The sequence below is a fragment of the Petaurus breviceps genome, unplaced genomic scaffold (assembly GCF_028583685.1).
Source record: "Petaurus breviceps papuanus isolate PSGF00001 unplaced genomic scaffold, PetGlider_PUasm1.0 156, whole genome shotgun sequence".
NCBI classification, from domain to species: domain Eukaryota; kingdom Metazoa; phylum Chordata; class Mammalia; order Diprotodontia; family Petauridae; genus Petaurus; species Petaurus breviceps.
The window spans coordinates 9,703,531-9,716,449 of record NW_027185720.1 but is presented as its reverse complement, the minus strand read 5'-3'; the positions used below and the strand labels follow the sequence as shown (position 1 = coordinate 9,716,449).

The 12,919-nt window shown below is 42.3% G+C and overlaps 1 protein-coding gene across 1 annotated transcript in view; it reads left to right on the top strand.

Moving 5' to 3' along the window:
* LOC138156619 (xylosyl- and glucuronyltransferase LARGE1-like) overlaps window positions 1-12,919 on the top strand; it is a 314,361-nt gene that overhangs the window by 288,467 nt on the left and 12,975 nt on the right. The window contains exon 4 of the mRNA XM_069082027.1: window positions 11,869-11,951. Within this exon, the coding sequence (XP_068938128.1) occupies window positions 11,869-11,951 (83 nt within the window). The remainder of the gene's footprint in view (window positions 1-11,868; window positions 11,952-12,919) is intronic.

Genomic DNA, 12,919 nt, shown 5'->3' with positions numbered 1-12,919 from the left:
GACAAAAGTCATCTCACACAAGTTGAACCATGTTATCCAAGTTGCCCAGGGCAAGGTCCAACCCTGGTCTCTCATATTACAATAGGGCCCACTGATAGTTTATCATTAACATCCAATTTGACTAACAAATGTTTACTGACCAATTCTTACAAGGGCAGTGCATAGTGCTAACCCCCTAACCATTGCTATCTCATGAGAATCTGCTAGGGTAGCTGCTGCTGCCTTTTCCTCCTCTTCCTCCTCCTCCTCTTCCTCCTCCTTCTTCCTCTCTCTCTCTCTATACACACACATGTGTGTATATATGTGTGTATAATACACATATATACATGCATATATATACACATATATATGTTGTATGCATTTATTTATGAAATTGTGTGATTTCATCAGCTCCCATGGGTTTTATTAGAGGTCCCTGAAATCTCTGCATGCCCCCATCCAGCCCAAATATTTACAACTGCTTCCTGAACATCTGCACTTGGACGTCCTGTCTGACACAACTTATCCAAAGCAGAATTCACTATCTTTCTCCCCCTACCACATGCCAAAGCCTCTTCCTCTTCCAAGCTTCCTCATTTATGTTGAGGGTACCAGTATCTGTCTAGTCACCCAGATTTACAGCCTAAGTGTTGTCTTTATTCTTTCCTCCCATTTACCCCCGTAAGCTCTCAATTCCCAAGTCTTGTGGATCCTAATGTCCCCACCATCTCTTCCATATCCCCTTTCTCTCCATTCATAAGCTTCACCCTAGTTTAAGCTTCCTGCACCACTCAATTACTCTATTGCAAGATCAATCAATCAACAAATATTTAACAAGTACCTACTGTGTTCCAGGCACTGTGCTAAGTTCTGGGGATACAAAAGGAGGCAAAGGACAGGCCCTGTCCTCTACGAGCTCTCAATCTACTGGGAGCAACATGTAAATAAATATATACAGTGAGCTGTGTGTAGGATAAATAGGAAATGGTTAATGGAGAAAAAGCACTAAAATTAGGGGAGATTGGAGAAGGCTTCCTGTGGAGTGTGGGATGTAGCTGCGACTTAGCAAAAGTCCAGGAAGCTCTCCGGGCATGGGACAGCCAGAGAAAATGCTTGGGGTCAAGAGATGGAGTGTCTTGTTGATGGAACCTCCTAGAAGTCCGTGTCCCTGGGTCGGACAGCTGGTAGAGAGGAAGGTGGAAGAAGCTTCTTAACCTGATTCCTTGTTGCTGGTCACTGTCCTTCTAATCCTCAGAGTTGCCAAAATAATCTCCCTAAAGCAGAGCAATGATCATGCCTCTCTCCTCCTTCACATCGGCTCACCATTACTTCTAGGATAAAACAAAGTCTTCGCGTTTGAAGCCAGGCAGCCAGAGGGCACAATGGGGAGAGCATGGGCCTGGAGTGAGGAAGCCCCGAATTCGAATGTGGCTTCAGACGTTCACTAGCTCTGTGACCCTGGGAAATTCACACAGCCTGGTGCCTCCGTTCCTTCATCTGTAAAATGAGGAGAATAGTCACCATGGTTGTTATGAGGAGGAAATGAGATAATATGTGTAAAGGACTTTGCAAACCTGAAAGCAGTATGTGAGTGTGTATACACACAGACATATAGCTAAATATATGCACACATATGCATTTATTATTAGCAGTATTATTCCTTTTCTTCAAGATCTGCTTCAGACGCTTTTTTTCTGGACTTTCACATTACTTCCCTTCAGGCACTCCATGTTAAAATCAAACTGTCTTACATATTATCCCCCAAACTCTGGCTTCCATCTCTGGCCTCTGCTTAGCTTGATCTGTCCCCCCACCCCCACCATGCCTGCAATGCCCTCCCTTCTGTCTCTCAAAACTGGTCACCTGCATCAAGGCTCATCTCAGATGCTGCTACCTACATAAGAACCTTCCCTATTCTCTTCATTGCTAGCCCTTTCCTGCCCTCTAATTATTTCCTATTTTCAGATCTGTTTCTATGTTATGTAAACTCCGAGGGAATGGAAGCATTTTGAGGGCAGGTCATGTTTTATATTTTTTTAATTTCATTTTTTTCCCCACTGTGCAGAGGTCATGGCCCACCACATGCTAGGCAGTCAGTGTTTACAGCTGAATTTCGAATAGAAGCAATAGGAAGTATTGGAATTTTAATAGAAAGAAAAAGTCTCTCATGCCAGGAGGTTTTGTTGGTGAGGGAGATAAGGTGATGTCTCAGATTGAGTGTGATTTTAAAAAAGATTCAATTTTTAAAAGAGTTCAAGAGGTAGGGAAGGAGGGAGAGACAGAGAGAAGAGAGGAGAGACAGAGATAGACAGAGACATACAGAGACAGAGAGACAATCCAGAAAAAAAAAAGTCTGGAAGCAGATCTTGAAGAGTAATAACAATAAGGTTATGTGTGGTTAAATGACAGATACATTGAATTAGACTGGATTCACCACAGTTGTCACAGAAGGTGGAATTTGAGCTGAGCCTTGAAAGCTGGGCATTAATAATATCAGAATGTGTCACCTTCACATTTGCAAAGTCCCCTTCTCAGAAGAATCCTGTTGTTCACTAGAGAAAAATTACATTGGCCCCACTTTACAGATAAGGAAAATGAGGCTCAGAGGGATGATGTAATTTTCCCCAAATGGCACCGCTAGTAAATCTGAGAGTCAGGATTTGAACTCAAGGCTCCTGACTTTAGGGCTAATACTCTTCTTACTATGGTAGGATCTGGATAGTTGGAGAAAGGAAGACAATATCTGGGGTTTGTTGAGAAAGTGATAATAACAAAGGTTTTGGAGGTGAGACCCAGTGTTGTGGGGCCAGTATAGAAGCCAGCCTGAGAGGAGCAGAGATTTCAGGAGGAAAAGCAGCTGCCGATGAGGTTGGAGACAGATTAGGGAGGGCCTGGAATGCCCAGGACAGGCATGGTATGGTGTGCTCAGGCATGGCTTCCCAAGGCTGGGCTAAACTTTCATCATTCCTTTGCCTTCCTCTACCAAGAACAAGCAGCCTCAGCCCTTTTTCTGTCACTTGAAAGTGGGTGTCAGGGAAAAGCTGCCAAATGAGTGGAATTCTCCCTGTGGGATTCTTCCTCCCCACCCCAAGAGTTTCTGAGTCATAATGGCTCCCACCCACCCAAAGCACTACTTAACATGTGGGCATCAGGGGCATGTAATTAAAAGAAAACAAAACAGTTTATTTCAAGAAAGGAGTAGAAATCAGCTGACACAACGTAACAGAACAGAAACTGTGCAAAGCAGATGTAAGAGCTTAGAAAGCACAGCTGGCAAGGGGATGAATGTTACTCCCCAGGTCACCACTCTGTTCCTCAGTTTCCTTATCTGTAGAACTGGGACAATAGTACCCATCATGCCCATCTCACAGGGTTGCAGTGAGACTGAAATGCTATAATGTAGGGGCGGCTAGGTGGCACAGTGAATAGAGCACTGGCCCTGGAGTCAGGAGGACCTGAGTTCAGGTCTGGCCTCAGACACTTGACACACTTACTATCTGTGTGACTTTGGGCAAGTCACTTAACTCCAATTGCCCTCCAAAAAGCAAAAAATTAAAATAATAATAATATAATGTATCTATCAAGCACTTTATAAATATTAAGGCGCTATGCAAATGTCAGCTTGTTATAGTGGGTATTTCGGTCAATGATTCGGTCATCAATATATTAAATAATAGTAGTAGGATCCTGTAACTGTAGAACTTAGCCTAATAATAACCATAGATCTGGAAGGAATGTAAAGGTACGTCTCTTTCTACCTCTTTATCTTACAGGTGAGGAAACTGAGGCCCAGGGAAGTTACATGGGTTGCCCAAGGTCTCCATCTCCTCTGATTTCAAAGTGCCCCCTACTTTACAAGACTGCCTCAAGATGCCCTGTTTAGGAAGGTGGGGGAAGTCAACCTTATATTCGAAAAAAAGCATCCCTAGAGTTTCAGAAAAAAAAAAAAGACCACAGGGATTATTTAGTCTAAGTTCTTCATTTTACAGATGAGGAAACAGGTTCAGGAGGATTTCCATTAACAATTAGCTCTCTCTACTCTCTCCCCTTTCACTTCCCTCTCTCTGTCTCTCTCTAAAATAATGAATAAAGGGGTAAGAGTCAGTTATTTGGGAAACTTAACAATATCACTTTCTTGCCTGTTTCAGAAATGGTGCCCAGATCATTAGCTGACATTTTGGGTGGATACCATGACAGACTATATTTCTGTTGAGCTCTTAGTTTTGCAATGTGCCTTTGTCACAACCCTTTCCCATCCCCAAACTGCTAAGTCCCTTTTTAAAGATGGCCAAACTGAGGCTCATGAGGGTGAAGGGACTTGCCTGGAATGCAACTTTTGTCAAACCTGGGAATCAAATCCCAACGACTCCCAGATGTCAATGTGCTTTCTATCCATGCCCATTGCCATTCTCTCCCTTTCTCCACTCATGCCCATTGCCTATCTCTCCTACCTAGATCTGCTCTCATGACTCCTTTCTATCACAAAGAATATGTGATTACCGCTGCCATGGGAAGCTTGACTATGACAAAGAGCCCATGCATCCCTACTACAGCTTTCCTTCTTGTTTCCATTTCACTGGTCATGCTAATTATAGAAACCTTCTTAGGTAGCATGGGCTACCTAAGGCTTTTCTTTCTGGGAGGCTCATTACCCACCTGACATCTTACATGCCTCCCTTCTCTCCATTCATAAAGCCTTGCCCTAGTTTAGGCTTTTGGCATCCTTTAAGTACTCTGCTACAAGATCAATATCCAATCAATCAACAAACATTTAATAATCGAGTGGCCCTCAGTTGGTGAACCTGGGTTGGATGGTCCAAAGGAGGTTATCTAAAGCCCTATCTGAAGGGTAATCATTTCTCTGGTTAGCCTAAGCTCTAACTTCTTTTAAAAGCTGTTCAGTTGATTTAAATTGCCTCCAGATTATAATATCTTTTACCAATAAATTTGTTTGCACAGTAGGATTTGGCCTCGTGCTGGAGGCAATGCTAATATAAAACAGGCCAACTCTCACTGTGTCCCCCACGCTTCTAACTAACCACACACTATTTTCATAACAGAATAGCTTTTTAAATTTTTTTCCTCCTCCTTCAAGGAATTCACGTGGTTATTCAGTAATAGAGTAGGCTTTGCCTCCTGCTTATATTATCCCCCCACTACTGGCAGTAGCTGCTATTAGGGAACTGTTTGGGACAATGAGGCATAATGAGGGGCCTGATAGGTTTGTAGTGAGGGAGATCTGGGTTCAAATCCCTCCTTTGATCCTTAGTGTGTGACCGTGGGCAAGTCACTTGATCTCCCTATTCCTCTAAGGTAATTCCCAGAATTTGAGAACTGGAAGGGACCTTAGCAACCATCTTGTCCATCTCACACCTGAAAGGAGTCTCTTGTATAACCCATCTGATAAGCACTTGAAGATTTCTAAGGAAGAGGAGCCTACCACCTCTTGAAGAAGTCCTTTCTAGTTTGGTAGGAACTCTAATTGTTAGGAAGTTTTCATTAACATCAAGCCTAAATTAGATTCTTTGAATTTCCATCCATTCTTCTTGGTTCTGACATCTTGGTCCAAAAGGATCAAGTCTCTTTCTTTCCCGTGAGAGCCCTTCAAACACTTGAAGGCAGCTGTCGTCCCCTTCCCAAGTCTACTCTTCTCCAAGATCAAACATTCCCAGTGCCCTCAATGAATAACCCTAAGAATTATCTGCCAAGTCATATCTAATTTGGGATCTCCATCGGTAGAGGAAGTTCCAACACCATGAGTTCTCCATAATGATAAAATCATATCCTCTTTGTATATTCACTGTCCTTAGAAAAATATATATGTTGATAGAAAGTGCCAGATGACTTGGAATCAGGAGAACAGGTTTGGAATTTAAGCAGCAGTGAGATTTAATAGGAAGTATGCTGGATTTGGAATCAGAAGAACTTGGAACCAAATCCCAACTATTACCTTGATGCGACCTGCAGTATGTCCCTGAAGATCATTGGGCCTCAGTTTCCTTACCTATAAAATGAAGAATTTGGATTAGATGGTTCTTCATCCTGCAGAATTAGAGCACAAAATATTCTCACCATCTGCCTTTTAGGATTGTGAGGAAGGAAAAGCTCTTCCTTAAAGTGCTTCATAAAGCTTTTACTGTTTTTCCCTACCCACACACCACTCCTGGACCCAGGGTTTAAATCCATTAAGATACCACAGGTTCATGTGTCATAAAATCTTGTAAACCTAGCCCTCTCATTTAACGTTTGAGAGAACTGAAGCTTGCTCAGAAGTTAAGTACAATGTTAGAGGTCATACAGCCTGCTGGTAATTCAGCCAGAACTGTAACCCAAGTATCTGGATTTTCAATCCATTTTTTGCCTCAGTAGATAGAAGTGGCTGAGATTGTAATCCTCAAAGCAGAGTGATTTGGGTAGCTTTTCCCCTTCTTTGAAGGGACAGATTGCCTCTTTTTAAAAATGTTATTGGTATCCTCTAAAAAAATAACATCTGTATTCCCATATATCCCTCCCTTATCCTCCTCCAAGGAAGTCATCCTTTATAGAATTGTTTTTAAAAGGGGGACAAATTAATCAAAATTAACCAACACAGCAAAAACAAAACCTGACGTTCTATGCAGCATCCCACACCCCTAGTCCCTTACCTCTGAAAAGAAGGAAGGAATTGGTTCTTTTTCATCTGTCTTCTTTGGGGCCAAGCTCAGTTGTTATAATTTCATAGTATTCAGTTTTGATTATTTTGTTATTTTGTTCTTTCTATTACATCATTGCAATCATTTTGAATGTTGTCTTGGTTCTGCTTTCTTTACTTTGCCATCAGTTTATGACTTCTGTTTCTCTATTTCATCGTATTCATCATTTTGTACAACACAGTGAGATTCCATCACATTCACATACCACAATTTATTTAGCCTATTTAGTCAACAGACATCAAATTTGTTCTTGGTTCTTTGTTACTGTATAAAAAGTAAAGCTTTAAATATTTAGGTAGATAGGGACCTTTTTTTCTGTTATTTGCTCCTTAGGGTATAGGCCTAGCAATGGAATCCCCAGATCAGAGGGTATCTATTTTTATCACATAATTTCATATTGTAAAATACCTCTTTTTCCGTAAATCAGAAAAATGTTCTGTGGATTTGGGGTGGGGGCTGCTTTGGAAAAGTGCAAGTGTGATGTGGTGGAATTGGAGTCAAGACAGAGGATCGATTCCTACCTCAGAAACATGACCAGCTGTGTGATCCTGGGCAAGTTATACATCTACTTTTATCCTCAGTTTCCTGATCTATAAAATGGGACTGGAAGGGGTTGGCTTCCAGATTAAATCTATGACATTATAAGGCTGGTAGCCAATCAGAAATGTTACCAGAGAGGAAGAATACCTAAGTGAGAAATAAATAAGAAACAATAAAAAATTCTAGGATATAATTTTCTAGGATGTCCACAAGATTTTTCTATGCCCACAAGGAGTTGGCCTGGGGGGAATTATCCTGCCATTAAGCATCCTTTCTCATATTACAGTAGCCTGGGGAGATAAGAAATTGTCATTTCAGCAGGACAAGAGTTCCTTGAAGAGGATGACCTCTCCTGACCCTTGTCTGAGATGTGATAAGGTCTCCAGAGGCAGAATTATCACAGGAGGCTTCAGAAGTCCTGGCACCTCCAGAGTAACCACTGCTTCTCTTTAACCACAACAGAAATATGTTGGTTATCTCCCTACTGTGTGCAGAGGATTGTGCTCAGCCCTGGAGGAGATACAAGGAGGGGGGCACAGTGAGACAGGCAGAGTTGTATAATGATCAGGAAGTCACAAATTTGAATCCTATCTCTGGCACTTACTGGCAAGGCATGCCATTTAACTTTTCTGTGCCTCAGTGGCCTCAACTGTAACATTTTGGGTTTGAAGTTCAGCCTTTATAATCCCTTCTGGCTCAAAATCTATGATCCTATTATGTCACTGGTCCTCTCTGGGCCTCAGCTTCTCAATTGTAACATAAACAGATTGTACTCATATGACTTCCAAGGTTCCTTCCACCTCTAAATTCATGATCTGATGTTCTTGCCTTCATGTAATTTTAAGTCTAATGAGGGAGGAGGTGAGGGAAAGGGGAACACCTACAGAGATAAATCAAATGCATACTGTGACCTGAGAAGTCCATTGAGGTGTTATAAAAGAAAATTAAGAACTAGAGCAGGAAGAGAGCATAGAACCCATCCAGGGCAACCCTTTCATTTTATAGATGACAAAAGTGAGGCCCAGGGAGTCTAAGGGTCTTCGTAGTATCATAGCTCTAGAGCTAGAAGAGACCACAAAAGTCATTAAGCCCAACTCCCTTATTTTATGAAGGAGGAAAATGAAGCCCAGGGAGTTGACATGACTTGTGCCAAGTGACTTGGGTCATATCAGAGGCAGAATTTGACCCAGGTCCTCTGACTCCCAGGCCAGTACATCAGTTTTCAAGACTGCTGCTGATATCCTTTGCTTTCTGTTGCCACTGTAAAAACAGCTCCTGAAAGACAGCTCAGTCACACTGGAGATATCCTTATCCATGGATGGCAACCCCAGGCTCCAGGGCAATGCAATTGGTTGACTTTAAAGGAGTCATTTAACCATGTTGAGCTTCATCTGTCAAGTAAGGGCAGTGAACTGGATGGATCACCTCTGAGGACCTTGAGAGAAGGTCTTTACTTCATGATTCCATAAGGATAGAAGTTATTGAAAGAACATGTTCCCTAGATTCTGTCTGAGTTTGGCAAGGTTAATTCTTCTCCTACGGCCTCACTTCTAGGATTCGGGGTTAGAAAGACACATTAACACTCATCTAATCCAGCTTCTTCAAGAGATGAGGAAAGCAGTTCCAAAAAGTAAACATATGCTACTCAGGAGGTAAATAGTCACATCAGGACTTAGCCAAGGAATTCTGGGTCACCCTGACTTTTTCAGGAACCCACAAGATGGCACTGCCTCCTTGACTAACTTAATTGACTAAAATGGTTTCATTTTCTGGAGTAGCAGGGCCTTGCCAGGGTGGCATCCTTTGATGAATGTATTCATAGAAGCAAGTGTATTGGATGAAACTAAAGAGGTTGGAGAAATTGTGCAAAGTGTTTAAAAATCCTCACTCTCGTGTCACTAGTTAATGTGCTCGTTTAACATGTTCCTCAAGCCTGGAACCGAGGCGATGTTGGCAACATCTGAAGCTTCACATTTGAATTGTTGCTATGTGCAGGAGTTGTCCTTGGCACACATCTTTCTTCTGTTCTGCTTCATCATCTTGGCAGAGTCCCCTGTTGTTGAACACTTAGTCATTGAGGCTGTTATCTAAACGGTCAACACTCCATTTGGTTTCAAATATCTCCCCCAAAGCCAAAGTGGTAGGCATTATGCAAGGTTAGGGAGTCTCCAGCTTCCATGTGGCAACCTTGGCAGATCCATCACCTCCTGTTTTGTGCTCTCACTATTAGTGCAATCAGTAAATCAATCAGCAAGCCATATTAAGGGTGCCTATGGGCGCTAGGCATTGTGCTAGACTCCAGTCATACAAATACAAAAAATAATAATAATAATAATCATTTTTACTCTTGATCTTTGGGTATATTGGAGGAAGAATATGTGTGTATATTTATATATTTATGTGGGTATATAAATATATGTGTATAAGCATACATAAATACATACATATAGATATACATAAAAGTGTTTGGTAAACAGTTAAGGGTGCAGCTAGGTGGTGCAGTAGATAGAACTCCAGGCCTGAAGTCAGGAAGATCCAGATTCAAATCCAGACTCAGTTACTAGCTGGAGCAAGTCACTTAACTTCTGTTTGCCTCAGTGTCCTCATCTGCAAACTGGGGATGATAATAGTGCTCACCTGTCAGGTTGTTGTGAGGATCAAATAAGATAATTCTTCAGGGATTAACACAGAGCCTGGCACATAGTAAATGTGGCATAAATGTTATCTCTTAGATATTAAGCACTTAATATGAGGAAGGAGCTATGCCAGACATCGAGGAGACAAAAACAAAAAGTAAAACTGCCTGCCCTCATGGAGCTTCCATTCTGGTTGGGGAGACAAGTAGTTCATATATAAGAATATTCAGAATTATGATAATAAGAATAAATGAAGGCTCATTAATAAACACAAGGTAGCTAAAGGAATAGGGCCCAGAGGGTTGTGAGGATGAGGAAAGGTCTCATTTTAGTATATGTTCAAGTTCCTCCCTACCTTCCCACCCTGGGCTATTCTCCTCTATGCCTTTCTGCAAGTCTCCCATTGAAGACCTGTCCAATATGTCCTCTGATTGTTTTCATGGTTTAAGGAGAGATTGTAGATGGCAGAGTTAGGACCTCGGGAGCCATCTATTCCAATGCATGCCTGAACAAGCATTTCTTGAGATTCCCAACAAGAGATTTCCAATGAGGGAGAACCCTGAGGTTCCTCAGTCAACTTTTGGATATTAGAGCAAGCCTTGGATTGACCATCTGTTGACCTTTACTCTTCTATCAAAACTGGCCATAGCTCTTGTTCTGGACATACATGTCTTTGAATGAGATCTTCCTCACAGCTTCCCTATGCCCAGCTCATCACCTGTAATGTGCCACACCCCAATAATACTAATTTTCTGCCTCTCCTTTGCTATGCTGGTCACCTGCCTTTTGGGTCTTTGTGCCACACTCACAACTTTTAATGTGCTTCAGCCTTCTAACAGTGACTCTGGTCCCTTTCCATTCTTGTGTGATCAGGTGCTGCATTATTTGTAACCACGTAGTAATAGTGAAAAAATACTGTTGTTTTAAAAAAAATGGAATCTTAGAAATTTGGGACCGTTCAAAGTTCTGTCTAACTTTCTAGATTCAATCAAGCTTTGGTCTCTTCAGAGATAGAATATAAAAAGTACTTGGAGAAGATAGCATGAGCCATTCAGGAAGATTAGACTAGTCTTCATATAGGATGGGATATTTAACTGAATTTCAAAGAAAGAAACTGATTTTTAGAAAGGTAAAGTAACTTGCCCAGGGTCTCCCAGGAGGTAATGCCAAGATCTCTGGCAAGCCCTTCTCACAAGATAAGCAGAAAGATTCTGTTCCATTATCTTATCTAGGAGGTTGAACTAGACCAGGGGTGGAGAACCTGCGGCCTCGAGGCCACATATGACCCTCTAGGTCCTCAAGTGCAGACCTTTGATTGAATCCAAACTTCCCAGAATAAATCACGGATTTGTTTTGTAAAACTTGGACTCAGTCAAAACTTTAGACCCAAGGACCTAGAAAACCACATGTGACCTCAAGGCCACAGGTTCCCTACCCCTGGACTACACAATGATGAGGTCTCTTTCAGCTATAAATACATTGTAATCTGGAGATGATTTACCTGGGTCAGAGGGTCCATTCCTTTCCTCTTTTTTCCTTTGCACCCTGATCCAGTCTTCTTTCATCTAAGAGGAATTAGAATCTATTTTATTTGCATTCACCAGGAAGATGATCCCCAGCCAGACGCCCATTCTGCTGTCTAATGGATCTGGTTAACAGTGAATCTTCTGTCCCAGTGAATATTCATTACCACTGTCCTCTTGTCAATTGCTTTTGGCTCCAGGCATGTGGGCAAGTGACTTTCTGCTAGCCTGTTGTAGCTAATCAGCATTGTCCCTGCTATACATAAAATGTAATTTAGAAGGATTGTAATGGCTTCCAAATGATGATGGTGCCATAACCCAATTAAAATGGTTTTAATAAAACTGTCTCGAGCCGGCATAAACAGCTGCAAACTGTGCCCCATGTTTTCTAATGACCCCCAGAATGAGTGGTAGCAATTCATCATTCTCTTGAGTGATAAGGCACTGGGGAAAGTCCTTCATTCTGTCTAAATCATCTTATTCTCTCCTTCTCCCTAGACGATCCACGTCGCCATTGTCTGCGCTGGGTACAATGCCAGTCGAGATGTCGTCACTTTGGTCAAGTCTGTCTTATTTCATAGGTAAACAAAATGTTTTCCCATCTGTGGGTTGGGATTCATTTGAGAAATGATCCAACTGTGCCCTAGGGGAGAGGAGAAACTTTAAATGAATTCAAGTCCTCTAGGAAGATGAGCAATGTTTGACTTATTCATAAGAGGGTAACCACTCTAGGAAGAGGCCTAGAGACCATACTTGGAAAGGGCCAGTTGACAAAACCGGGGCTCGTTTAGGCTGGAGAAGCAAACACCTAGTGGGTACTTGTTAATTATCTTCAAGTATTACAGACTGTCATGGAGAAGAGGGGTCACGCTTGTTCCTTTTGACCCCAGAGGACAAAACTGGGAACAATATGGGGGACTTGCTAAGGCAGACTCTGGCTTGATGGAAGGAAAGTGTCCCTAACCCTTAAACCTCTAGTGGGGCATTTTGGTCAGTTTCCCTGGACTAGGAGTATTTGGACAGGGGATTCATGAGTTCTTATCAGGGATGCTCCAGAGGGGTCCCTTTTCAAGTATGGATGGGGTTCTCTGAAGCCATCCCCTCAAGGAGACTCAGGAGTTAATGTGGGACACACGGAAGCTTGGTTATTGATATGAGGAGACAAGGATGGTTCAGTTCACCTAAAGTGATAAGATTGGGTCTGTTACTAAATACCTGTGTGATTTGGGGCAAGCCACTAGCCTCTCTGGCTTCTGTTTCCTTATTTATTGGTCTTATTTTTTTTTTTTGGAGGGGGGAAGGCAGGCAATTGGAGTTAAGTGACTTGCCCAAGGTCACATAGCTAGTGAGTGTTAAGTATCTGAGGTTGCATTTGAACTCAGGTCCTCCTGACTCCAGGGCCGGTGCTCTATTCACTACACCACCTAGCTGCCCCTGTTTCCTCATTTACCAAATGAGGGAGTTGGGCTAGTCAGGAGTGGGGAGCCTTCAGCCTCGAGGTCACATGAGGCCCTCTAGGTCCTCAAATGTAGGCCTTACACACACACAC